Here is a 25525-nt window from a genome sequence, read left to right on the forward strand (position 1 = left end):
AATTACACTATTAATTAATTTAGGTTACAGAATCTTCTTGAAAGCAATTAAACATTAGAGTTCAATTAAACACTGGCGTTTGCTGGTGCATTTAATTTTTGCATATAGAGTGTACATAATTGTGACATGAGTCAACAATGAGAGCACATCTGACATAGATGTTACTTGTTAGCTCTCAAATCATGAACTGTCAGTTTTTGGTGATGTCCAACAGCTCATGCATGGGTGAAAGAACAGACTGTTACTTTGAAAAGTACATAATGCTTTAAAATTTGACTAGGTTGGAATTTACTATTTTTGATGAACTATTAGAACTAAGGTGATTTATGCTTTTATAAAATGTTACTAGTCAGAAATCTATAAAATTACAGCAAACTACTGTCTTTATGCAATTCGAGTCCCCTTCTTTATATGTATAAGTGTGATCACATATTACAGCAAATTACATGAAATTATTAATTAATGAGTTAATCAGTGCTGTATATCATTTTGTATAGATAAGTTAAGGTAACAAAAGTATGTGGTCAAAGTGCAGAATTTAACAGTGCTTCTCATGAAAATATGCAATGAAAAAGGGGCTGCTCATGAACTTCAAAGTTCAGTTACTGTTGAAGATAATTAGCTTTAGGTAATTTAAAATCCATTACTGAAAAGTGGGAATGCTTAACTTTTGATTGGTGTAGATCACTTTTCCAAACTATGTTGATTAGCTCATGAAGTTTTGCATGTAGCAAAGTATATTGCAGTCAGTTATAAGTTTTAATTATGAGAGTTGTACTGACAACTAATTACACCAATGGAATCAGAGCAGCAAAAATAATAATCTGAATAATAAATTCCATTGAAATCCAGTCTAAAGAAGAACTTCAGATTTTCATGCAGGTGTTACACACCAATAGTTAAATATATTGAAAATAAGATAATAATTAGAAATAATTGTTTATTTATGGGAGAAGGAAAACATAATAAACAGGAAAAATCCACTTGTTGTGGCAGCTCTCAGCCCCAACCCCTTCTTCTCTCATACACTTTCATCCATGTCAGTTTTCTCTACTAATTGTGATACACATTGTATACAAATCTTGCACTTGGTTGTCCCTAGAACCCCTCTTGGTTTGGCACCCTAAATGGTTCCTACAAATTGTGATATGTGCTGTATAGAAACCTTATAGCTGTGGTGCTTCTGACACCCCACTCAGCTTGGTGCCCCAAATGGCATCTTGTCTCAATTGTGCCTTAAACTGGCTCTGAATCTGCCCCGTCTTTGTTGCAGCTGTCATAATTCTTGCTCTCTACTCTTCTTCCAAAATTCCCTTCATACACATCTAGGTTTGCCACAATTCTGACAAACTACTTTTGATGAAGTGTTCCCCAGGTGTCCTTCTCTAATACCTTCCTCCTTCTCCTCCTCCTCCTCCTCCTCTTCCTCCCTGTACTTCCTCCACCTCCTGTCTCCCATCTAAATCTTTACTCTCCAAATCTCTTGCTCTTACAGATTGGCTATCCCTGTGCATATCCACAAATTCCACAGCCTGGCTCTCCAGAACTACCTAGTCTAATTGAGCCAACATCTTGCAGACCTGACAAAATACTGCTCTCTGACTATTCTCAGGGCTTAGCCACTGTAAAATATGGCTTACTACTTGCTCCTTGGTGTACAGAGGTTTCAATGCCACCACTTTCCTTCTGACTTGCTGTACACAGTTTATTAATATTCACAGCCAGACTGATGATAAAGTAGCCCCTGCAGGCCTTTCCAAGTATTATTTTCCTCTTTGGTGTGCTATACTTCATCATTTACATTATTCTTCACATTTACCTCAACTGGTCTTAAAGCATTTAAATCACCCAGTTCCATGGTCTGAGCTCTATTCTGAAACCTATCATAAAATACAAAAAGTCAGCAATATGACCCACTGAATTCAATGATGAATGACAGCATTGTTTCAAAAAATCCTGTGGTTGTGCAACTTTATGAACAGAGTATCAATGATTGTTTACCCAGCCTCTCTATTATGAACACTTGAATTAACTTCACTACCAAAATTACTCATTTTTCTATTATGGGTCTGAAACCATTCATTAATAGTGTTGCTATAGGTTTCTAAAAATTGTTCCTGATTCTTGTCCACATCCACTAGGTCACTCATTCTGTACATAACAATAGGAGACATCAAGTACATTCACTACTTCAGTGATGGATATGCTGCCCAATACAAAAATTTTATCAATTTATGCCTGCATGAAAAGGACTTTGGTACCTCTGCTGACTGAAATTTCTTTGGAATCAGTTGTAGAAAATCTCCTTGTGATGGAACTGGAGGAGAAGTTAGAAAGGCAGCTCATGTTAACTCACAGAGACCTTGGATAACCGAATATTCATGCCTCTTGATAAGTTCTCCAAATATTTCAGGCATCATCTTTTTTATGTTACACATAAAGCAACTGAACAAATTTTGTTTGATCAGAAAAGAAGGTTTGCTAAAGGTCACACAATTTCTGGGACAAGGGAAAATCGCCAGTGCAAGCCCATTGGCCTAATCAAAAACAGTAAGCAGAGTTTCCAATAACACTGTAGGAGTCACAGTTAAAGCATTTCAAGCAGATGAAAAAATTACAGCTGTTTCAACAACAACATTAGAATGTGGGCAATACGTAGCTCCTATGTACAACAATTCTTGGTGGGTGAGAAATGTGTGAAGTTTCATGACAACAAAAAGATTGCTCGGTTAGCATTATGCATGCACATGGTTGTGGTGCTCCAATGTTATTGAGTGATGACGTAACATTTGCTCGGGATCTACTATTCCCTATTATTGATTTGCTTGCCAGATAATTTCTTCACATTTGCCAATACCTCTAGGTTGGACTTTGTGTCTCAAACTGCTGCACTTATTGCTGGAAGTCAAGAATACAATCCACTGTTCAAACTCTTTAAATAAATATGACACTTCTATAAATAATGTGATGTCTATTGCATTCTCCTTTTACAATGACAGTCCATAACAAATGCTTGTTACTTGGAATGCCACAAATACGTCAGTAAGGACAATGTCAATAAACTGACAGTTCCAGATACCAGGATCAAATTAAATTTGATAGATATGTTTTGCTCTTGTTCCTGTGACTTTGCTGCAATTGTCATGGCCATTCTTCTTCCATAACATGCACCATATCTGCAAGGCAGGACCCAACAACATGGAGTAAACTGCCCAAAGCGTAATTACTGCAAAACATAGAAAACATTGCTGTCGTCATCCAGCTTGCAGATACAATGTATCTCTTAACTCCGGAATACATACACATAAAGAAAACAAACTTCCCATCACTATATTATACTACATTTATTACTTAAATAAAACTTTTATGGTGGGCATCACCATTCATCAGTTCAGCTGATCCCATGAAATACATCACTTCACCAATTGATACGTTACACTTCATGGTCCTGCCCCATATTCAGCTGGCCATCTAGTAAAGAACTTGCTGGATTCCTGAACAACAAACATTTGAAACCATAAAAGGACTATCAACAATATCAGGAAGTCAAGATATTTACTTAGAATTTGGAAACAGTATCAGCAGTTTATTCAATTTGAAGCGGAAAAGAATTATTATTCCTGTCATACAGTCTGTTTTACATTCTAACTTTGTGGAGTTTCATTTGGTTTATTGCTGATTAATGCTTGAAGTTGATTTTTACATAACTAAATTTTTATTTTTATGAACACAAAAGCAGCATTCACTGATTTTTACTTTCTGTTTACTAACTAATATCACATTCATGCATATAGACCATGTGTGAAAGGTAATAACTTTGAAACATGTTTTCAGCCATAACTGGGCATGACCCAAAAGTTGAACTATATACCTTGTGAAGCTTAATGAATACTTATTTATTTATTTATTTATTTGTCCATATAAATCTCTTTTTAAGTACATATATTGTACACAGGATATTGGACAGAAAACATTTTTTGGCTATTGGATTTTCAAATATCAAACATAAATTTTATAAATTTTTATGACAAATTGGATCTATACAGTTAATAATAACAAATTTTTGAAATACTGTATATTTATAACTTATTTCTACAATTAAAGATATTGGACAGAAAACATTTTTTGGCTATTGGATTTTCAAATTTCAAACATAAATTTTATAAATTTTTATGACAATTTGGATCTATACAGTTAATAATTACACATTTTTGAAATACTGTATATTTATAACTTATTTCTACAATTAAAGATACAAATTACATTTTTTCTTGCATAAGATACTGTGAGACCGAATAGTAGCAGTTTTTCAGAAGGTAGGATGTCACAGACTTTTTAAAGCTTTGTAGTTCAGTAAGAGATTTTATATGTCTTGGTAATCTGTTGTAAAGTTTTGTTCCTGCATGATATACACCTTTTTGGCATAATGTGGTGTTACAATGATTGACATGTATGTCACTGTCTGACCTGGTACTGTAATCATGGACACTTTTGTTTTGAGGAAAAAGGTTTTCTTTTCTCAGTATGCTTTTTTTGACATGCGTGACTATTTCCAGTATATAAATGCAGGGAAGGGGTAGGATCTTTAGATTTTTAAAGAAAGGTTTGCATGATTTTCTGCTGCTCACTTGTGTCATTATTCTTATAATTGCCTTTTGTTTCCTGAAAACTGTTATGGCCTGATGTACATTTCCCCAGAAAATGATACCGTACTTCAGTATTGAATGTACACGAGCAAAGTATACAGCCCTAACTGTTTCTGCACTTGTACTGTTACAGAGAATTCTTACCACATAGCTCATTTTTGCTAGTTTTGAATTTAGGGCTGTGATATGAGTGTTCCATTTAAGATTTTCCTGGATATGAATCCCAAGAAATTTAGTTTCATTGACAGAACTAATGTTTTGGTTATCTATACATATTACAGGTTGTGCCGGATTTTTATTTTGATCAGTGTGGAAATTCATTAGTACAGTTTTTTGGTGATTAATTATTAGCCTGTTTCTGGTAAACCATTCAGACACTCCTTTTGTAATATCTTTTGCAGATGCAGTAAGATTTTCTTCATTATTCCCTTCAATCAATAGACTGGTGTCATCTGCAAACAGTACTGGTACAGAATCCCTAACGTGTGATGGGAAATCATTAATGTAGACCAAAAAAAGAAAGGGACCTAAAATGGAGCCCTGTGGAACACCATGAGTTAGTCCACATGGTTCTGAAACGTGTACCTGGAGTTCATTTCCTTCTGTGTACTTAATTTCAGTTACCTGAGAACGATATTCCAAATATGATTTGATCCACTGATTTGGCACACCTCTTACACCATACCATTCGAGCTTCCTCAGGAGTATAGAATGATCAATCACATCAAAAGCTTTTGTTAGGTCCAAGAATAAACCTGAGATATTTCTGTGGTTGTCCACCGCATTTAACACATGGTTTATCAGATTGAAAGTGGCAGTTTCAATTGATCTCTGTGGTCTGAAGCCATGTTGACATCCAGAAATAATATTATTCTTGTCGAAGATAAGCAAGATAAAAAGGTAAAAAACATACCCTGACATACGGGCCCTCCAAATCTACCCAAAATTTGGCTACTTAAAAATTTTCTGTCAAATTTGCAGGAGGATACATCTGAATAGATAAGGACAGAGGCTATTGTACAGAGACCTCAAGAAGACAACATGGCTGTGTATCATATTACCAATTATTGGCTGAATCCATCCCGAAAATTACAATTTATGGCTGATCACAGATGTGCTCTCTAAGTTACACAATGAATTTTCTTCCATCTTTGAAGAATTACAGCTATCACCAAACTTATTTGAAAATCAAATCAGTAATATATTCTTATCAGACACAAGTATGCAGAAATAGGGGCTTTCATAATAGTTATCCAAAGTTGGTACTTGGGCGTGCACATAGCAGTGCAAATTTGGGACCACTATCTAAACTTTGTACATATCTGTACACAATACTTTGTTGAACCTGCTCAAAAACGTTCATTGGATTTTGAATGGCCAGGCAGCAATCATGTCAGGCTGCTCCACTTGACATAGAATGAGCAAAAGTTATATAGCTAGAATAACTTTTTTTTCCTTTATGCTTCAAATGGGTTCAGCAATTGTAATATTATCAAGCACACATCAATAAGAAAGTATTTAAAACAGGTGCACTGTGCCACTACATTATATCAACTGAAGACACAGTCGTTGTGCACTCAGCTGGCACTATGGATTAGGCACACACACACACACACACACACACACACACACACACACACACACACACACACACACACAGACAGACAGAGAGAGAGAGAGAGAGAGAGAGAGAGAGATAATTACATGGAAGTTATATGTAAATCTTCAGTGACATTGACACCAATCCTCTTCCCCCTCAAAAATGCAATATTACTGTCTAAGTACTATATTACAGTACACAGTACTCACTGGTAAACAAATATTTACCATTAGACTGTGAAAAGTTTTTTGAGATGTCCAAATGCTGTAGTTGTGATGAATGGTGAAAACTGTTCTGAAAGACTGATAGCTTCAGGTGTCCAGTCATCTCCCCATTCAAACAAGTACATGTTATTCAAGCAACTCTGCATACATTGTGCAGAGGACGGCACACAGTTTAGCATCGTTGCAGATTTGTGCACCAATATTGAGATGAAAGCAACTGCAATGTCCATTCAGAGTTGCACAGTTTCACAGCTGCATCTGTTAGCAAGACTGTCTAGCTGTGTAGCCAGTGATGTGGCATGTGCTTTCCTGAGGCAGTTGTGGTGATGTTTCCAAATCTTTCTGGTCAGTGACATTACTGTTTGTCATCAGTGCCATGCTTGTTCTCACTTTTTTCTCTTTGTTTGCTATTCAGATATTATTCAAACACAGTTGTTGATTCTGGGCTTCACATTTTACTACCTCTAGGTTTGTCCTTTCAGACATGTGTATGATTAACATTATCTGCTTGGTCCTTCAGCCACTAGTCATTTATTAGAGAAACTGCCTTGTGGCACTCCCCCCATCCAAGTAGTGCATTATAGAAGTGACAACAAGGCAGGCTGTCTCTCATGGGCTAAATATCTCATCACAAAGTACAAATAATTTCTGAGTTTTGGCAGTGTAAAATAATGCAGAAGGAACAGATATAGTGGAGACAACTACAGCAGAATCAGATGGAGGAGATGATCAAACATTGTGGAGCAGATCTGAAACTTGAGCAGTCTGCAGGTCGAACATCTGTGGGGCAACCTTCGCCCAGGTCAATGATCAGTCTTATGCATCCTGGAGAGTAGATGTGCATGGCCTAACCCATAAATTGAAAATTTAGTGTACAAATTGCAGTGTCTCATACGCAGATTCTTAAATTTGAGGTGTAGTTGTCACCTAAACACAAGACCTCACCTTAAGCACAATCACAATTATTGCCAACTTGTTTGAGATGTCAGAAGCAGCTCAAAATGCTCTTTCCAATAGCTGGCACATAGTTTAGCTCTCTGCCACATGCTGATATCTCCTGAGCTGATACTCAAGATGTGCATCCTGTGCAAGGAAATGTTTCTTGCTTCCAAGCAGATTTCAATGGCTGTAGTAAGAAAATGCTACCTAGTCAGGCATCCTGATGTATATCACGGAGTGTTCCCCCTCTGCATTGGATTCACCCCCAATGATGCTTACTTAAGCCATTGTCCAGACTGTTGGATATGCCATGAGTGTCTCCAGTGGCTGCATCTTATCAATACATATTATGCCTGTCACAAACAAGGTGACAGGGCAGGAAAACAGTACTGTGTGCTGATGCACCAGTGTTCACCAATAACTGTGGGCAGCAGAACATGACCAAGCATCAATGTTCACTTTAACTCCAGTCCTGGCAGAACCTGCCCACATTCCTAATAAATTCCTGATTGAGTTGTGCATCAGTGATGTTTATATTTCATTCCACATGGATGCCAGGGCAATAATTTGTCTGATTAATCAGGAAACCTAGCAGGATTTAGGATCCCCTGCACTGCAGTGGCAGACTGTTTTATAAAATTGCCTATTGGCTTCTGGGAGATTCCATGGTGACTCTTGTTACATTCTGAAATCAGTGTTTTATTATGTTAACTTTTTATCAGTTTATAAATGCATATTTTCTTTTGTAAATCATTGTTAAAAATTGTGTTATTCAGTCAAAGTTCTTGAAGTGTTATTTAAGCAGGGAAGAGCAGTAAAATTAAAGAACAAGAATGTAATTTAAGTTGTGACTCATGTTACAAATTTGGGACATCCTATTCCCAATGTGAATTTTAGGTCAAAAGTGTCCTCAAACTATTCGGAGTATGGATCTAGTTTTTATCACAAAAAATGCATATTAGGTTGGCTTTCAAATGACGGAGTTACAGATTTCTAAAAATATTTATACCTTGTGAAATAGTGTAATACACTGAAAAAGGTGCGTGACTCAGTGTTACATGACTCTCGTTACTTGCTACTGCTTGTTGGAAGAAGTTTTTTCCAGCAAATACAGAAATGAAAATATGATGTTATGCACCAAATAAGATAAACTTAACATTAACATTACACTTTTCAAACAATATGAAAAATTATAGGAGCATGACATCTGGGAAAATGAACTGTAAATTCAATTAAAAGTCAGAGAACTGAAAATATCCTCCTGCATTGACAACATCAAGTAGATTAATTTTCTTTGTAATTTAATCAATTTTACAGGCCATTTCCAATCATGACCAGCATGCTCCATTGCACTGGTTAGGTAAGAATTTCCAGAAGCTGCACATACTTCTCCAGCAGTGAATTTACTATCATGTTCTAGTTTCCAATTCTCACACTTTCTATAATTTCTTCAGTATGTTGGTTTGCAGCAGTGAAATTCTTTGGAAACAGGAGATATGTTTGTAGTAATCCTTTCTTGTAGTGCAAGCAGTGAATGCTTTTCATGTTTGGTACTGATGGTGCTGAAAATTTGAGCCAGATTAGATTTCACATTGATTCCTTGAATTTCAACAGACACACGAAAAAGATGCATAGTTGTGGTACTTGCAGCTACCTGAGCAAAAGTTGGTGCATCACCTACTATGAATTTTCTCTTTTTTTACTGCATTCCACACTAGCCATTCTGCAATTGCACCAATTCCATCTATGGCTCCTTTACCATAGGATGTAGCAAGTAAGTTCCAACAGCTTTCCACATTATGAAATGACTGAAACTGAGGCACAGCAGCAGTAACATATTTGTTTTTAAGTTGTGAGACCGGTCCATCTGACCAGATTGAAACTACCTTCACATTTTCAGGTACAGTTGACAGTAACTTGCTAATGTAAGCAATTGCACTACTTGAGCCAGGGCTTTATCCAGGGCACCATGTGACTTACACAATGACAAACCTGCTTTGCTAGGCCGCTGGTTTTGTAACTTATGTTACCTATGTTTTCTAACTCCCACCCTATTTTTAGCTCTTCTTTCTTCTAATAACAGTCATTGCCTATGTTGACTCAGCTGTAGAACCTTTTGTTTCTGCTTCTGCTGGCTTTTTATAGATTCTTCCAGATGCTTCTTCTTAAATTCTTCATATTTTTCTTCACTCTTTAACTTTTCCCTCCTCCTACACTGTCTTTCTGCTGCTGCTAAAGGCATTCTCTTCTTCTAACCTAACAATAGTACAACTGTAGCTCAGATTATGTGACTCACATTACACATTTAGTTTTCTGTTTTTACAATATTGATGGAAATTGGGACATTTTTAGTAGTGATTTTAGTTACACATTCACACTAAGAAGTAAATTACTGATCAAGATAAAGTTATCTCTAATATATTTCTTGGTATAAAAACTTAATTAGATGAAAGTGACTCATGTTACTTGAAAGTTCGTGCTATTGTGTTATATTATTTATCCTAACCTATAATTTACCTACTTCAGTTTTATACTCTTTATGCAATACATTAGGGTATGTAACGGTAATATAAATAATGATATGCTAATTCTTACCTGCCAGTTAGTTGAAATGAAGGTCCAAAATCTCCAATAATTCACACTCTCATCATATGAAAAACATATGACATTATAAAAATGGCTACAAATAATGGAGGGAAAGCAATAATGGGCCACAAACCATTGTTGCCATACACCAAAAACTCCAGACTTTTCAAAATATATATAGAAGGTACCAAATTTTAAACTTTTAAGTATTGTAAGTGTGACCTACATTACACGGAATATCCCTTCCATCTCTGGGTCTTTGGTTGACATATGTTTGATGATTTTTCTGATGTTTTGCCAGCACAAGTGGCTGGCACTGCCAAAGTTCCAACATGCTTTGCTGATGGTGGACTGGAGTCGAGCTCACAGGTGCAGCTTATGTACAGGGTGTCTCACCTAACTCTGACACCTCAAATATCTCTGGAGCAACAATAGATATTCAAAAATGGTTTTCACCAGCAGGGGCTTAGGAAACCAAATGCTATGCGAAATTTTAAAATGTAAACAAATACTATTTTCAACAAAAACTTGTGTATTTTTAAATGGACACCTCCTGTTGTTTCATATGCCATCAATTGCATGAAAAATCACAAAAATAATGGTATTGCTTGCACCATAATATGTCAATTACATCCCGAGAAAAGCAAAGATGACTCTTGAAATAAATGAAGCGCACAGATAGCGCGCGTCTTGAGACTCAAGCATGCACCTTACGCTGCCTGTGTCAGGGGCTCACACAATGGGAAGGTATGAACAATCCACAAAACCAACCAAATCAACGCAAAGTTACATTTTTCATATTGTAAATGTATTTTTATTTTAGCAAAATGACAACTAGAGCTACACTTTAATTCACTTTGCTAAACATATTTACTAGTGCCTTGTCGCCCATAGGAACTGTATTGTTCTGCATTACATCCAGCTTAGAAAATACATCCACATCTTGACCAATGAGACTTTGTCATGTCAACATATATTAGTAGTGCCCTCTGTTTGCATCAATACACGTTTGCAGATGGGTAACGAGAGAGTGTTGCACGGATTGCAGAGTTTCTACTGATATTGCCATTACATGCCTCAGTAATACAATGTTGCATATCCTCTACTGTCATTTGGGGTTCTCGATACACTCTGTCTCTCACTGCGCCCCAGAGAAAGAAGTCTAATGATGTCAAGTTGGGGGACTGCCTACACAGTACCTCCTTGGATGATCCATCTAATTGGGTATGTCACATCTAGAATGTCTCTGGAAACTTTTGCATTGTGTGCAGAGCATCCATCTTGTTGAAACCACAATGATAGACAACTTTCCAATCCTACATCGTCTATTAGGAGTGCTAGTGTGTGTCGAAGAAATGATGCATATCACAGTCTATTCAATGTTCCACAGTAAAACTAGGGACCTACAATACAGTTCACAATGACCCACACCAAAAATTGACACTCCACTGTCATTGATGAGCAACTTGGCGAATCCAGTGGGCATTTTGCATGGACCAGTAGTGCATGTTCCGCAGATTCACATTACCATGATTTGTAAATGAAGCCTCATCCATAAACAATGTATTGCTTCTGAATACTGGAGTGCCTTGAAAATGCTGAAGTGAAAAATGACAGAATGCAATGTGGGATTTAAAGTCAGTCCTGTACAGTTGTTGGTGCAGTGAGATATGGAATGGATGAAACTGATACTGATGCAAGATTCTGCACACACTACTGTGGCTTATTTCTACACCTCGAGCAATTTTTCATATACCCACCTGAGGATTGTGCGCTACACCAGCCATAACAGCAACTCCATTTCCATTGCCAGTCACTGGCGTTGTACGTCAACATTTTGTGGGAACCCAGCTTCCTGTTTACATGAGTGTCTTGCAGATGTTGCCAATGGTTCAACACAATGGACACTGCTGATCTGGCTAGCATTCAGCATACAGTGTCACAGTTGCGGTTGCATTTCTGTGACATTTGCCATAAGTTAAAATAATATCTAGTTTTTCTTCATTACTGAAGGCCTACGTATCGACTAGATGACGGCAAATGTAACAAGCCACAAGAAAACACATTGTAAGAGGTGGACAGGTTCAAGTAAGGTACAGATCAAGAAGGGGCTAAACTATTCCCCTTTAGGAGTGCCATCAATGAAATATGGGCCAATGCTGTGTTGTCATACATTAACACTCCACTGACATAGTACATCAATCACATCACAATTATTGGCAGCTTGAGTCTCAGGACGTGTGCTAGCTGTGCATTTCATTTATTTCAAGTGTCAATTTAGCTTCAGAATTTCTCGGGATGTAACTGAAATATTGCGATGCAACCAATGCCATTATGTTTGTGATTTTTTGTGTTATTGATTGCATACAAAATAATAGGGGGTGTCCATTTAAAAATACACAAGTTTGTGTTAAAAATAGTATTTGTTTACTTTTTTAAATTTCACATAGTATTTGGTTTCCTAAGCCCCTGCCATACATTCATACTGGTTGAAACCATTTTTGAATATCTATTGTTGTTCCAGAGATATTTGAGGTTAGGTGAGACACTCTGTATATGGCACACCAGTGTCCAAGAGCGTTTCTGTGGTAATTATTGCAGAGGTTCTCCCTTTGCTACCTGCAACGATCATTTACTCAGCATCTGTTCAACTTGAGGCTTTCTTCTTGCTTGTTGAAGCTATTGTCATTATGTGTGTATTTCTACATCTTCCCTGAATAAGCAGGTGTGACAACTCTTTTCTACACCAAGAACTTCCATGTTCACAAATTTTACTATGTGGTTGGTCTTCCAAAGAGTGTGCTCTCCCATGACTGATTTTTCATCCTGGCCCAACCAGCAATGCCACTCCTGTTCAGTGATTCTAGTGTTGACTTATCATCCAGTCATTCCAACATACACTATTCCACCTTTACATGGTATGGAGTATATTCCTGACATTGCAAGTGGGTTTCTTTTCTCCTTTGCTGATCTAAGACACTCTCTGATCTTCCTGGATAAGGAAAATGTGACCATCATAATGAAAACTGAAGATTACAAGCAGAAGAACCAGGACCTATTAGATGCAATGTGCACCAAAAACTAAGTGCAGATCTGATGTAGTGGATCTGCACTTAGTTCTCAGCAGACAAAAAGAGGACCCTCCAGGACACAGAAGACTAACACCTCAGCTGTATGGATTATCAAAGATCCGTAAGAATAATGTTCCATTAAGACTGACTGTTAGTGCTACTGGTTCACCAATGTATAAACTTCCAAAACACTTGTCCTCTTTACTCCAGCTGCATGTTTGAGAGACTGATACATACATAAAGAACTTGGGACATTTCACTGAGAAGCTGAAGAAACTAGAACTTGCAAGAAATGACATCCTGGTCAGCTCTGATTTGTTTGCTTACCGAAGTGGCAATCCATGGTTCTGTGGAGTAATTGGTTCCATTTTCTGGCAAGACAACACCAAGCTCTTTCAAACATGTATCACCATGCCATTACTACCAGCTGTGGCAGCAGTTGATATCTGAACCAGCACAGGTCTGGCAACTCATGGAATTTGAGTCACTTTCTCTGATGCTACAATCACCGACAGTCTCAGTGCCTCAGTAGCAACTACAGCCTCAACTGAACTAGACAGAAAATGAATAAGATGCCAAAGGGATAGAAAATTTGGAAATTGAGATACTGTTGGAGCCACTGCCAGGGCACAATGTTCCCCATTGCCCCAGTAGCTAAAACATAGGTCTGGTCACTTCCAACTCCATTAAAGTGGAGAAGAATTTAGTATCTTCACTGCATTTGGACATTGATATACAGATGGATGTACCAGCATTTGCTCTCCAGAGATTTATGATGTCATGGCCACACGGGTCTGTTAACAAGACTTTTGGGTGGCATAGACCACTAGAAAAGTGCGGGCTCATTCATCAGCCAGTCATGTTGATGTATCCAAAGCTTTTTGGTTGCTGATATTACTATTTGCACACAGTAACATGCTTGTTCTCAGTTATTTCTCTTGGTTTGCTATTCAGATTTTGTTTGTATATTGTTAATGATTCTGAGCTTCATGCTTGAATTCCTCGTGTGTTCTCTTTTATTTGTGTAAGATTGGCTGCCATCCACTCAGCTGTTTCAGCCACTTGCAGTTTTCCAGAGAAACTATGCCACTCCCCGCCTGTGGGTACCACATTGGGAAACATAATGAACCTGTATCAATGAACCCCTTTTCTATTCTTTTCGCTGTTGGTTCTCGGAGAGAGAAATCGTCAGTACTCTTCTGTGTGGTCCAGAATTTCTTTAATAATGCAATTATGAGAAGGTTTTGTAAGAAATGTCTTAGGTGCATGAATTACTCTTCCTTATAATCCTTCCAATAAATCAGATTGGCATTTGCCTTCCCAGTAGCTATATCTGTGTGTTCATTCCACATGAAATCTTTGCATACAAACTTGTATATACTTGTGTATCATGACTGATTACCTATTGTGCAATGAAATGTTATTAATACAGATACTTTCATCTATTTCTGTGCATTACATTACTTTTTGGCACTGAGGGTAGGCTAACAGTCTACACATCAGGCAGTGATCATCTGAATGTGTCACAGCATTTTGTAGTAAGTTGCTAATTATGCCACCAGTCTAACAGAAATACAGAAATACATCAGTTATCTGCAAGATCATTTACATATATTGTGAACAGTAGCGCCAGAGGTGGCCTCATTAGACTATCTTGAACATAACAGATGTTACTTTTGCTTCTGACTGTCTGTCTTTGTAAGAACAATGTACTGAGGTATGTTTGTGTTGATCTAATCATGTGTCTGTTCAGATATTTTACACACACATACACAGTTCCACCATATATTCCCTGCAGACCTGTAAGAGCCATGCATTTACTGTGCATTTGCTCTAACATGAGAACTAACCCCTCCAAATGCATATGAAATTCCAGTTCATCACGCATTTACTGTGCATTTGCTCTAACATGAGAACTAACCCCTCCAAATGCATATGAAATTCCAGTTCGTCACATAATTCAAACCACTATGCAGACATGCTATTAAACTTTTACCAGGAAGTGAATCCTTAATGTCAAGCACAGACTGACTGCAGACCTTTTGATTATTCTACTGCCTGCCAAACTGAATTACCAAATTACACCTTTTTCCTAAGAATTGATAATGCATTAATTTATCATATAAGTTAATGATCCATTATAATGCACACAATAGTGTTGCCACACAAACCTAAAGTTGTTGTAAGTTAAGGTCAAGAATGTAGAAGTTAAAACAGTTGTCTCCTCTTTATGTCCAAAGAAAATGAAAAATGTGTTTGTGATTAGTGAGCAGTTTTATTACACATTCTTCTTTACTCTTTTTCTAGCATTTAGAAGGTCTCATGCAGTTCCAACTTTATTATTTTAGTCATAGCTGTTATTTTTCAGCAGCTATAGTATAAATTTATGTATAGAATTCAGTTGTCAGTTGCAAATAATTTTCAACAAATGACTGAATTCTACTCTGGAAAACCATCTTTGTAAAAATGTGAAAAACTTTATTTTTGTTTTCCAGGAATTCTGCTGAAGTCACATCAATTTCCTTCATAGCTACTGATCTTAAAGAACATTGATTTTGATAACTTCCAGAATAGACATCATATATTCATACTTCACATGAAAACAGACAAACTGTTTAAATCAGGGCCCATTGCTAAAGTTGATGAAACATAGGTATAGAGAAATGTCATGATGTGGCTAATCTAAGCTTAAATCTAAAGCATGAAAAGATCCATATACTGTGAAGAAGGATGGATAAATTAATAAAAAAATTAAAAGCACTTTGTAACTTGTTTTTTTATATATTATAAAAAATTCAAGTAGATTAATGTAAAAGATAGAAAAGAAACAATAAAGGAAGTTTTAAATTACAATGTATGTACAAATGTTTTAATGAAATAAATTTCCTTGTTGCTTCCATTCAATGTCTTTTGCATGTAATTTTATTTCACAAAATAAAGAACGAAAACTCTTCCATCAAGACATCTGCCAGCAAGTGTTAATCCTACACATTACTGAAAACTGATATCTTGTTTCCAGTATATGCAGTGTGTACTGTCAAATTTTACACACAATCATAGATTTACACTTGTCCTGTTCTGTACTATACTCCTTACATTGAGAGAAGAGCTCTGACAGCTGGCAGTACTCTTGCTGCTATTCGACACGGACGGACAGCGAGCCAGGGGCAGGGAGAACAGGGTGACAGATCTTCCCATCCCGACCTTCGGCAACACTTGCGCTCCTTCAGAACCTAACAATACCATGTCATTCATTGCAGCATTCCTGTAGGCGCAGCATTCGGCTGACCGATGTCTTCCTTGATGGAGCATTTTTTTCACATGTGCTACCAGTGTTTGTCATCTTACACCAACACACACATGAATATTTCCTTTAATGATGTTGCAGCCATTTGGCTGCAATAATTTTTATTTTATTGTTATGCAGTTCAGATTTCACTGTATTTCATACCAGTCTGATATCTTTTGACATATAAATAAGTTACTGGGCTTGAAAATGGCCTATGGCCAAACTCTGGATCGTATAATCAATAAAATAAAAATTATTGCCATCAAATGGTGGTAACATCTTTAAAAAAAATTACCACAAATATAGTTTCACACAATCAAATTTTCAACATTAACAAGGTAAAGCAAACTGCACAAATGTTACATGTAAAATTTTTCACTTACACACACAGCAAGAAACTCACAGAAGTAGCAGAATGCACATGTATACACACAAACCTGAATGTAGCATGTGGTGGAACTGACTGAAAGCAGCAGTTGCCCAGCACTATGGCAACACTGGGTCATTGCCACGGTAATGTAAACAAAAGATCATGATCTGATTGGCTGTTGTGGATGCACGAAGCACATGCGCCACAGTTGCGTCAGCTGTCAGAGCCCTTCTGCTGCTGTATGGAGTATAGACATCACCTGCAGCGGCATGAGAATAGGATGGCAATGCAGAATTTACTTATCATATTGGTGCAGGAAGTAAAATTATGAAGCTGCCAAAACCTGTTTACAGTAGCACAGAGTTTGAAGTCCAAAGGCAACCATCCGTTATCATACTGGAGTAGACCACAAATTGTCCATGCTTATAATTCCTATTCTTTATGTCTAGGTAACCAAACAGGTAAAGAAAGTTAATGTTTTGATACACTGTTGCAGGCATTTCCCACTTTTAGAGAATAAGAATTGTTAACAGGCTTCATGTAGTGAAGGACAGTAAATTGATTTGGACATGATTTCTATCATGGTTGTTGAGTGCTGAGAAATGCAGTTTGCAGCCACAAAATTCTGCAATGAGAGTTGCCAGCTACACAGATTATTCTAATGAAAATTGACACACTAGGAATGAACTAAATTATGATTTTTGAAAGATGTGCTAAGAAAATCCCTAAGAATATTGTTGAGGTGTCATTAGCTTTAAAGGTCCTTGAACATTGAGAAAGCCTTTAAAAATATTCTATTTTCTTCTAGACAAAGTATCACTGACAAAATCTTTGAAAAAGCAAACAAAGATTTGAACATCTGAGAAGAATTAAAATATTATACCAACGTTAGTTCTTCACCCTGACAAACCAGCTGCAGGTGCTGCTGCTGCAGCTGTTTCTGTGCCAACAGTACTCATCAGGCTTTAACTGGTTTCATGCAGCTATCCACCCTAGTCTCTCTTGGGAACATCCCCTCATATCTGTTGTTTGTTGTTGTTGTTGTTGTTGTTGTTGTTGATGATGATGTGTCCTAACTGGTTTGATGCAGCTCTCCATGCTACTCTATCCTGTGCTAGCTTCTTCATCTCCCAGTACCTACTGCAACCTACATCCTTCTGAATCTGCTTAGTGTATTCATCTCTTGGTCTCCCTCTATGATATTTACCCTCCACGCTACCCTCCAATACTAAATTTGTGATCCCTTGATGCCTCAGCACATATCCTACCAACCGATCCCTTCTTCTAGTCAAGTTGTGCCACAAACTCCTCTTCTCCCCAATCCTATTCAGTACCTCCTCATTCGTTATGTGATCTACCCATCTAATCTTCAGCATTCTTCTGTAGCACCACATTTCAAAAGCTTCTATTCTCTTCTTGTCCAAACTATTTATCGTCCATGTCTCACTTCCATACATGGCTACACTCCATACATATACTTTCAGAAACGACTTCCTGACACTTAAATCTATACCCGATGTTAACAAATTTCTCTTCTTCAGAAACGCTTTCCTTGCCATTGCCAGTCTACATTTTATATTCTCTCTACTTCAACCATCATCAGTTATTTTGCTCCCCAAATAGCAAAACTCCTTTACTGCTTTAAGTGTCTCATTTTCTAATCTAATTCCCTCAACATCACCCGACTTAATTCGACTACATTCCATTACTCTTGTTTTGCTTTTGTTTATGTTCATCTTACATCCTCCTTTCAAGACACTGTCCATTCCGTTCAACTGCTCTTCCAAGTCCTTTGCTGTCTCTGACAGAATTACAATGCCATCGGCAAACCTCAACGTTTTTATTTCTTCTCCATGGATTTTAATACCTACTCCAAATTTTTCTTTTGTTTCCTTTACTGCTTGCTCAATATACAGATTGAATAACATTGGGGAGAGATTACAACCCTGTCTCACTCCCTTCCCAACCACTGCTTCCGTTTCATGTCCCTCGACTCTTATAACTGCCATCTGGTTTCTGTACAAATTGTAAATAGCCTTTTGCTCCCTGTATTTTACCCCTGCCACCTTCAGAATTTGAAAGAGAGTATTCCAGTCAACATTGTCAAAAGCTTTCTCTAAGTCTACAACTGCTAGAAACGTAGGTTTGCCTTTTCTTAATCTAGCTTCTAAAATAAGTCGTAGGGTCAGTATTGCCTCACATGTCCCCATATTTCTACGGAATCCAAACTGATCTTCCCCAAAGTCAGCTTCTACCAGTTTTTCCATTCGTCTGTAAAGAATTCGCGGTAGTTTTTTGCAGCTGTGACTTATTAAACTGATAGTTCGGTAATTTTCACATCTGTCAACGCCTGCCTGATTTGGGTTTGGAATTATTATATTCTTCTTGAAGTCTGAGGGTATTTTGTCTGTCTCATACATTTTGCTCACCAGATGGTAGAGTTTTGTCAGGAATGGCTCTCCCAAGGCCGTCAGGAGTTCTAATGGAATGTTATCTACTCCCGGGGCATTGTTTCGACTCAGGTCTTTTAGTGGTCTGTCAAACTCCTCACGCGGTATCATATTTCCTATTTCATCTTCATCTACATCCTCTTCCATTTCCATAATATTGTCCTCAAGTACATCGCCCTTGTAAAGACCCTCTATATACTCTTTCCACCTTTCTGCTTTCCCTTCTTTGCTTAGAACTGGGTTTCCGTCTGAGCTCTTGATATTCATACAAGTCGTTCTCTTTTCTCCAAAGGTCTCTTTAATTTTCCCGTAGGCAGTATCTATCTTACCTCTAGTGAGATAAGCCTCTATATCCTTACATTTGTCCTCTAGCCATGCCTGCTTAGCCATTTTGCACTTCCTGTCAATCTCATTTTTGAGCCGTTTGTATTCCTTTTTGCCTGCTTCATTTACTGCATTTTTATATTTTCTCCTTTCGTCAATTAAATTCAATATTTCTTCTGTCACCCAAGGATTTCTATTAGCCCTAGTCTTTTTACCTACTTGATCCTCTGCTGCCTTCACTACTTCATCCCTCATTGCTACCCATTCTTCTTCTACTGTATTTCTTTCCCCCATTCTTGTCAACTGTTCCCTTATGTACAACCTCTGGTTTAGTCAGTTTATCCAGGTCCCATCTCCTTAAATTCCCACCTTTTTGCAGTTTCTTCAGTTTTAATCTACAGTTCATAACCAATAGATTGTGGTCAGAGTCCACATCTGCCCCTGGTAATGTCTTACAATTTAAAACCTGGTTCTTAAATCTCTGTCTTACCATTATATAATCTATCTGATACCTTTTAATATCTCCAGGGTTCTTCCATGTATACAACCTTCTTTCATGATTCTTAAACCAAGTGTTAGCTATGATTAAGTTATGCTCTGCGCAAAATTCTACCAGGCGGCTTCCTCTTTCATTTCTTACCCCCAATCCATATTCACCTACTACGTTTCCTTTTCTCCCTTTTCCTACTACCGAATTCCAGTCACCCATGACTATTAAATTTTAGTCTCCCTTCACTATCTGAATAATTCCTTTTATCTCATCATACATTTCTTCAATTTCTTCGTCATCTGCAGAGCTAGTTGGCATATAAACTTGTACTACTGTCGTAGGCATGGGCTTCGTGTCTATCTTGGGCACAACGATGTGTTCCCTGTGCCGTTTGTAGTAGCTTACCCGTATTCCTATTTTTTTATTCATTATGAAACCTACTCCTGCATTACCCTATTTGATTTTCTAATTATAACCCTGTATTCACCTGACCAGAAGTCTTGTTCCTCCTGCCACCGAACTTCACTAATTCCCACTATATCCAACTTTAACCTATCCATTTTCCTTTTTAAATTTTCTAACCTACCTGCCCGATTAAGGGATCTGACATTCCATGCTCCGATCCATAGAACGCCAGTTTTCTTTCTCCTGATAACGATGTCCTCCTGAGTAGTCCCCGCCCGGAGATCCGAATGGGGGACTATTTTACCTTTGGAATATTTTACCCAAGAGGACGACATCATCATTTATTCATACAGTAAAGCTGCATGCTCTCGGGAAAAATTACGGCCTTAGTTTCCCCTTGCTTTCAGCCGTTCGCAGTACCAGCACAGCAAGGCCGTTTTGGTTAGTGGTACAAGGCCAGATCAATCAATCACCCCTGCAACTACTGAAAAGGCTGCTGCCCCTCTTCAGGAACCACACATTTGTCTGGCCTCTCAACAGGTACCCCTCCATTGTGGTTGCACCTATGGTACGGCTATCTGTGTCGCTGAGGCCGCAAGCCTCCCCACCAACGGCAAGGTCTATGGTTCATGGGGGTTTCATATCTGCATAACCACTAAATCTTACTTAGATTGGAATCTGCTTACTGTAGTTAAGCCTCAGTTTCCTTCTAAAAATGTTATTCCACACTTCAATACCAAATTAACTAATTCTTGGTGCCTTAGGATGTGTCCTATAAACCTACCCTTCATTTAATCAAGTTATGCTATAATGTTGCTTGTGAACACATACAGACAAAGTTTCCAGAACCAATATTAATTGAAGAATGTAGAAATGTAAGACCATCATAAACATTGCTCCTGTAGGGACCACAAAGACACAGTTAGACTGCATTGCCCTCTCTCATGTCCAGCTGGGTGCAGACATTTTTGAAGCATAATATTTGCTGCCATCTTCGAGTGATAACAGTCAAATGAGCATCTTCGCTTTATCACACCTCCTTTATACTCACATCATTGTCCACCCCTTCACTCACAAACTGCTGGCTAGAAGCCCTCATTACCAGTATTTTGTGGAGAGTTTTGATGAGGTCTCTCTCTTGACCAGAGTGCCGCTCTCTGATTTCCTTATTCTGATCAGAGAGAAGTCCATCCCCACAATGACCTACCTCTTAGAATTTGTCCTCAAATCTGCAGTCTCCTATCAACAAACAGATGTTGTTGCCATAGAGTATCATCTATCACTAGTTGTAGCAAACATATTCATGGAATATATTGAAGAGCAAGCTCTAGAAAAAGCTTCACCGATACCCGGCGTGCTTCTTCAGATATGGTGATGACACATTTGTTGGTAGCCACATGAGTGTGGAAGGCTTCGACTGCTCCCCAGCACCAAATTTGCCATGGATGTGGAAGAGAATGATGAACTCCCTGTTTTGGATGTCCTAGTCAAGCACAAAGCAGATGGCACTAAGGGACACAATGTGTACTGGAAGGCACTCCATAATGATTTGTACCTGCAATAATTACCTCATCTGCTTATATTACACAGGCCCTGTTACTTGAGGCATGTGCATTCTGATAAATTTTTCCCAGCTTATGCTGTATGTCATGGTCACACTTGCTTAATTTCACTGCCCAACAAGCTAAATGACTGGTGGAGTCTTTCAAATTCAGGAGCCATAAAAGGTTGGTATGGTCAATTATCACTCTGAACTTCCTGCCATACGAACAGCATTTGAAATACAATAAAACTTGCTCAAAATGGAATTGCCTGGGACTAAAATAATTTTCCAAAGTGGTCAAGTTTCCAGATTACACAAAACTCTCTGGGTCATAATTCACAATTAAGTTGGAAATCATTGTCTTCCATTCTGTCGCTACAACTTTCCTGTACATCCTTAGCTTCCCCACACTCTTCATTCCACACGATGTTTTCCCCAGCTTTGAAACTCTCCATCCATCCTGTGGATGCCTTAAACTCTGTGATTCCAAGCTGTTTAGTGACTTTCAGAGCTTCACTCTACAACATGGGTCCAGATAAAGCTAAGTTTTTTGCCTGTGAACTTACAAACCATTCTCACACTATTTTGTTAATTTCTTCATTTCTGGTCTTCTTCGCCTTTCTTTTCATCTACCTGTTCCCTTACATCCATTCGTCTCAAATCTTATCCTTGTTTCTTAAAGTCTCATAAATTTTGTGTTTTACTGCATTTGAAATGCAACATAATTTCACGCTCAGAGAGTTTGTCTTTCTCATTCACCTCGATTAAGTGATAACTACACATACCGTTTGTTCAACATCGTGTTACTGTATCTCTTAAAGTGCTACCAGTCAACTGAAACTGGCAGAAAATAATCACCTTACCAGGTAAAACCATTGTTTATTGGAACAATACCCACCTCTTTCACTTCACATTATAGCAGTGTGTTGGAAGATGCACAACAATGTTCCTGTATGCGCCAGCATGTGTCAATAACGAGGAGTAACGAGAAAGCCGACAAGTAGATCGATGATGAATGAAACATTTCCTTTGATGTATTGTACCAACACCGAGCGTAACTTATTAGTTGTTGTGCAGAGCGATACCATTTTAGGCCCGTTTTGCACTGGGACACTGGTGATAGTCACCAGTGATGGCCACCGGTGACTGGTGATCACTCTCGGATCACTGGTGCCTGACACCGCAGGTATATCCAACTGATTAGTTAGTGAAATGGACTCATACAGGAGTAGCAACTGAATTTTGCTAGCCTTTTATGGTCCGAAAAATAAGGTATTAAATTTGGAAAAAGAATATACAACTTAGCAATTTTGTTTTTCTTATCCATGCTCTTCTCATTGAGATCAGGCACAAACTTCATTATAATTTCTTGCCACACATTTGTTTTCATCACTTTGTTGCTATAGTCATCATTTTCACATCCCAAATAGCAGGACGGCTTTCTACTTTACTTAGAAAATCTTGCATGTTAATCAAATCTAAACTCATGGGTACAGTGTGTACAGTATAATGTACAATGAATATTTCGCGTCACTGTCTCAGAAATGACTGCCTGTTGGTTGGCAAATCTGCAGTGCTATTTCTATGATCAGTGTTCCAGCATGAACACTTCAAATCAAACTAATGCATGTCTGGTGGTGATTGCTGTAAACACAGTGACCTTGCCCACCACATGTGGTTAGAGTGAGTCATTGCTGGGTCACAGTGGCTTGCTGAGGCAGTATAATGTCCCAGTGTGAATGGCCCAGGCCAAACGAATGTATCTCTTTTGGTGACCATCGCTGGTGACCATCACCAGTGTCCCATTGTGGAACAGGCCTTAGGTCCATGCCAGCAGTGCCGCGCTATACTGGACCTCTTTTCTTGGTTTTGCGCCACTTAACAGAGGTGTTAAAAGTAACATCTTTGTAGAGTCGTGAATAACAAATGAATGTAAACAGTAGTACTGTAACATATTTGTAGAGTTGTGAATAACAAATGAATGTAAACAGTAGTACTGTTAGGCTCTTTCCGCATTATACAATGTGTTGGTGAGAGGAGTAGTCAATCGGTTTTTCATTGCCATCTTGTGCCCAGCTCAGAATGCAACCCATAGCACTATCTTGAGCATGACATGACAATATAAATGCTTTCTGAATATAAGGGTGTATCAGCAAGGGTAAATAAATTAACACATATTTAACCTGTTGCATTAGTTTCGCATTCTGCAGTCTATTCAGAAGCTAGTCCTTTCTTCAATAACTCTGTTAAGGGTTTAGTTACAAATCAACAATAATAATACATCATTCTTAGGGATTGATTATATTAGAGGGTGCAGGAAAGTTGCCTATTCTTCCATCTGCCATGGATCAGGCTTTACTCCAGCAGAGCAAATAAAATGTCCCAGATGCTGAACCTGCGATTCTGCAGAAAAGCATTTTTCCAGTTTCAGACTGAAGTGAGTGCCTTGTAACCTTCACAGCATTTTTCTTAATCACTTAACTTTTCCTCAGTTGTCCTAGAGAACAGAATGATGTCATCTAAATAGATCAACGTGTCATGGGCTTTAACCCACATAACAAGTCTGAGATTTTTCGAAATGTGGCAGGCACGTTTCTTATACCAAAAGTCATTCTCAAGAATTCATACAGCCCAGAGAGCAATACAAAGGCAGTTTTTCGCCTGTCTTGGAGTGCAATCAGAATCTGATGACATCCTGATTTTATACCTAAAGTTGTGAAGAATTTACAGTTTCTCAGTCGACCCAAAGTCTCACCAGTATGAGGCAAATGACACACATCAGGGTGGCGACTTCATTTACCATCCTCATATCCACACACAGGTGATAATTCTTCTCTCCATTAATAGATTTCTTGGATATAATCACTATTGGTGATGCCCAGAGGCTAGTAGAGCGTTGTACAATATCTGCAATGACCTATTGCTGAATACTTTCTTCCACAAGTGACTGTAAATAATACCGGATTCTGTACTGTTTCTCTGGTATTGGTCTAGCTATAGCATCTCTGGTGTGAATTCTGAAGTAGACAGAGTAAGTAGCTCACAGTTATTGCTTTTTCCTTGAATTCTTCTAACACTATTGTGTATTGTACTTGACAACAGTCTAACATGGAACTCTCATGTTGATCACATAGTGGTTAGGTTGTCAAGAGTTATATATTTGTTGAAGAGATTGATGTGTTGTGTGACATTTGAGTACGTAAGGACAGCGTACTTTGCCTTTTTTCAATCTGTTTTAAGGTATGGGTTAATACTCTGGGGAAACAGCAGAAAAATAAATGAAATTATGGTGATCCAGAAGAAAGCAATCAGAGTAATGGCTAAGGTAGATAATAGAACACATTGTAAACCATTGTTCATTAAATATAGAATTTTAACAGTAATTAATTTATATATTCTTGACAGTGTTAACTACATACTTGCTGAACTAGCTAATTTAAGTGTAACAAATGAAAGGCATGGCTACTATACAAGAACGTATACTTCTCTGCTGTTGCCACAAAATAGATTAGCTAAAACTAACAATAGTCATAAGTATATGGCAATTAAAATATATAACAAATTGTCTAAAAATGGGTCAATCAAGCC

At 37.9% G+C, this 25525-nt stretch overlaps 1 protein-coding gene across 22 annotated transcripts in view; it reads left to right on the forward strand.

The window, feature by feature from the left end:
* LOC126188844 (uncharacterized) overlaps positions 1 to 25525 on the forward strand; it is a 2133693-nt gene that overhangs the window by 1153793 nt on the left and 954375 nt on the right. For 8 of the 22 annotated variants that reach the window (XM_049930475.1, XM_049930477.1, XM_049930474.1 and 5 more), the window contains one exon: positions 15562 to 15923. The exons of the other annotated variants lie outside the window; for them this stretch is intronic. In XM_049930475.1, the coding sequence (XP_049786432.1) occupies positions 15562 to 15596 (35 nt within the window). In that variant the 3' untranslated portion in view covers positions 15597 to 15923. Of the gene's footprint in view, positions 1 to 15561; positions 15924 to 25525 lie in introns of those variants that run through there. 22 annotated transcript variants of the gene reach the window in all.

This window comes from Schistocerca cancellata, chromosome 5 (assembly GCF_023864275.1).
Source record: "Schistocerca cancellata isolate TAMUIC-IGC-003103 chromosome 5, iqSchCanc2.1, whole genome shotgun sequence".
NCBI lineage: Eukaryota > Metazoa > Arthropoda > Insecta > Orthoptera > Acrididae > Schistocerca > Schistocerca cancellata.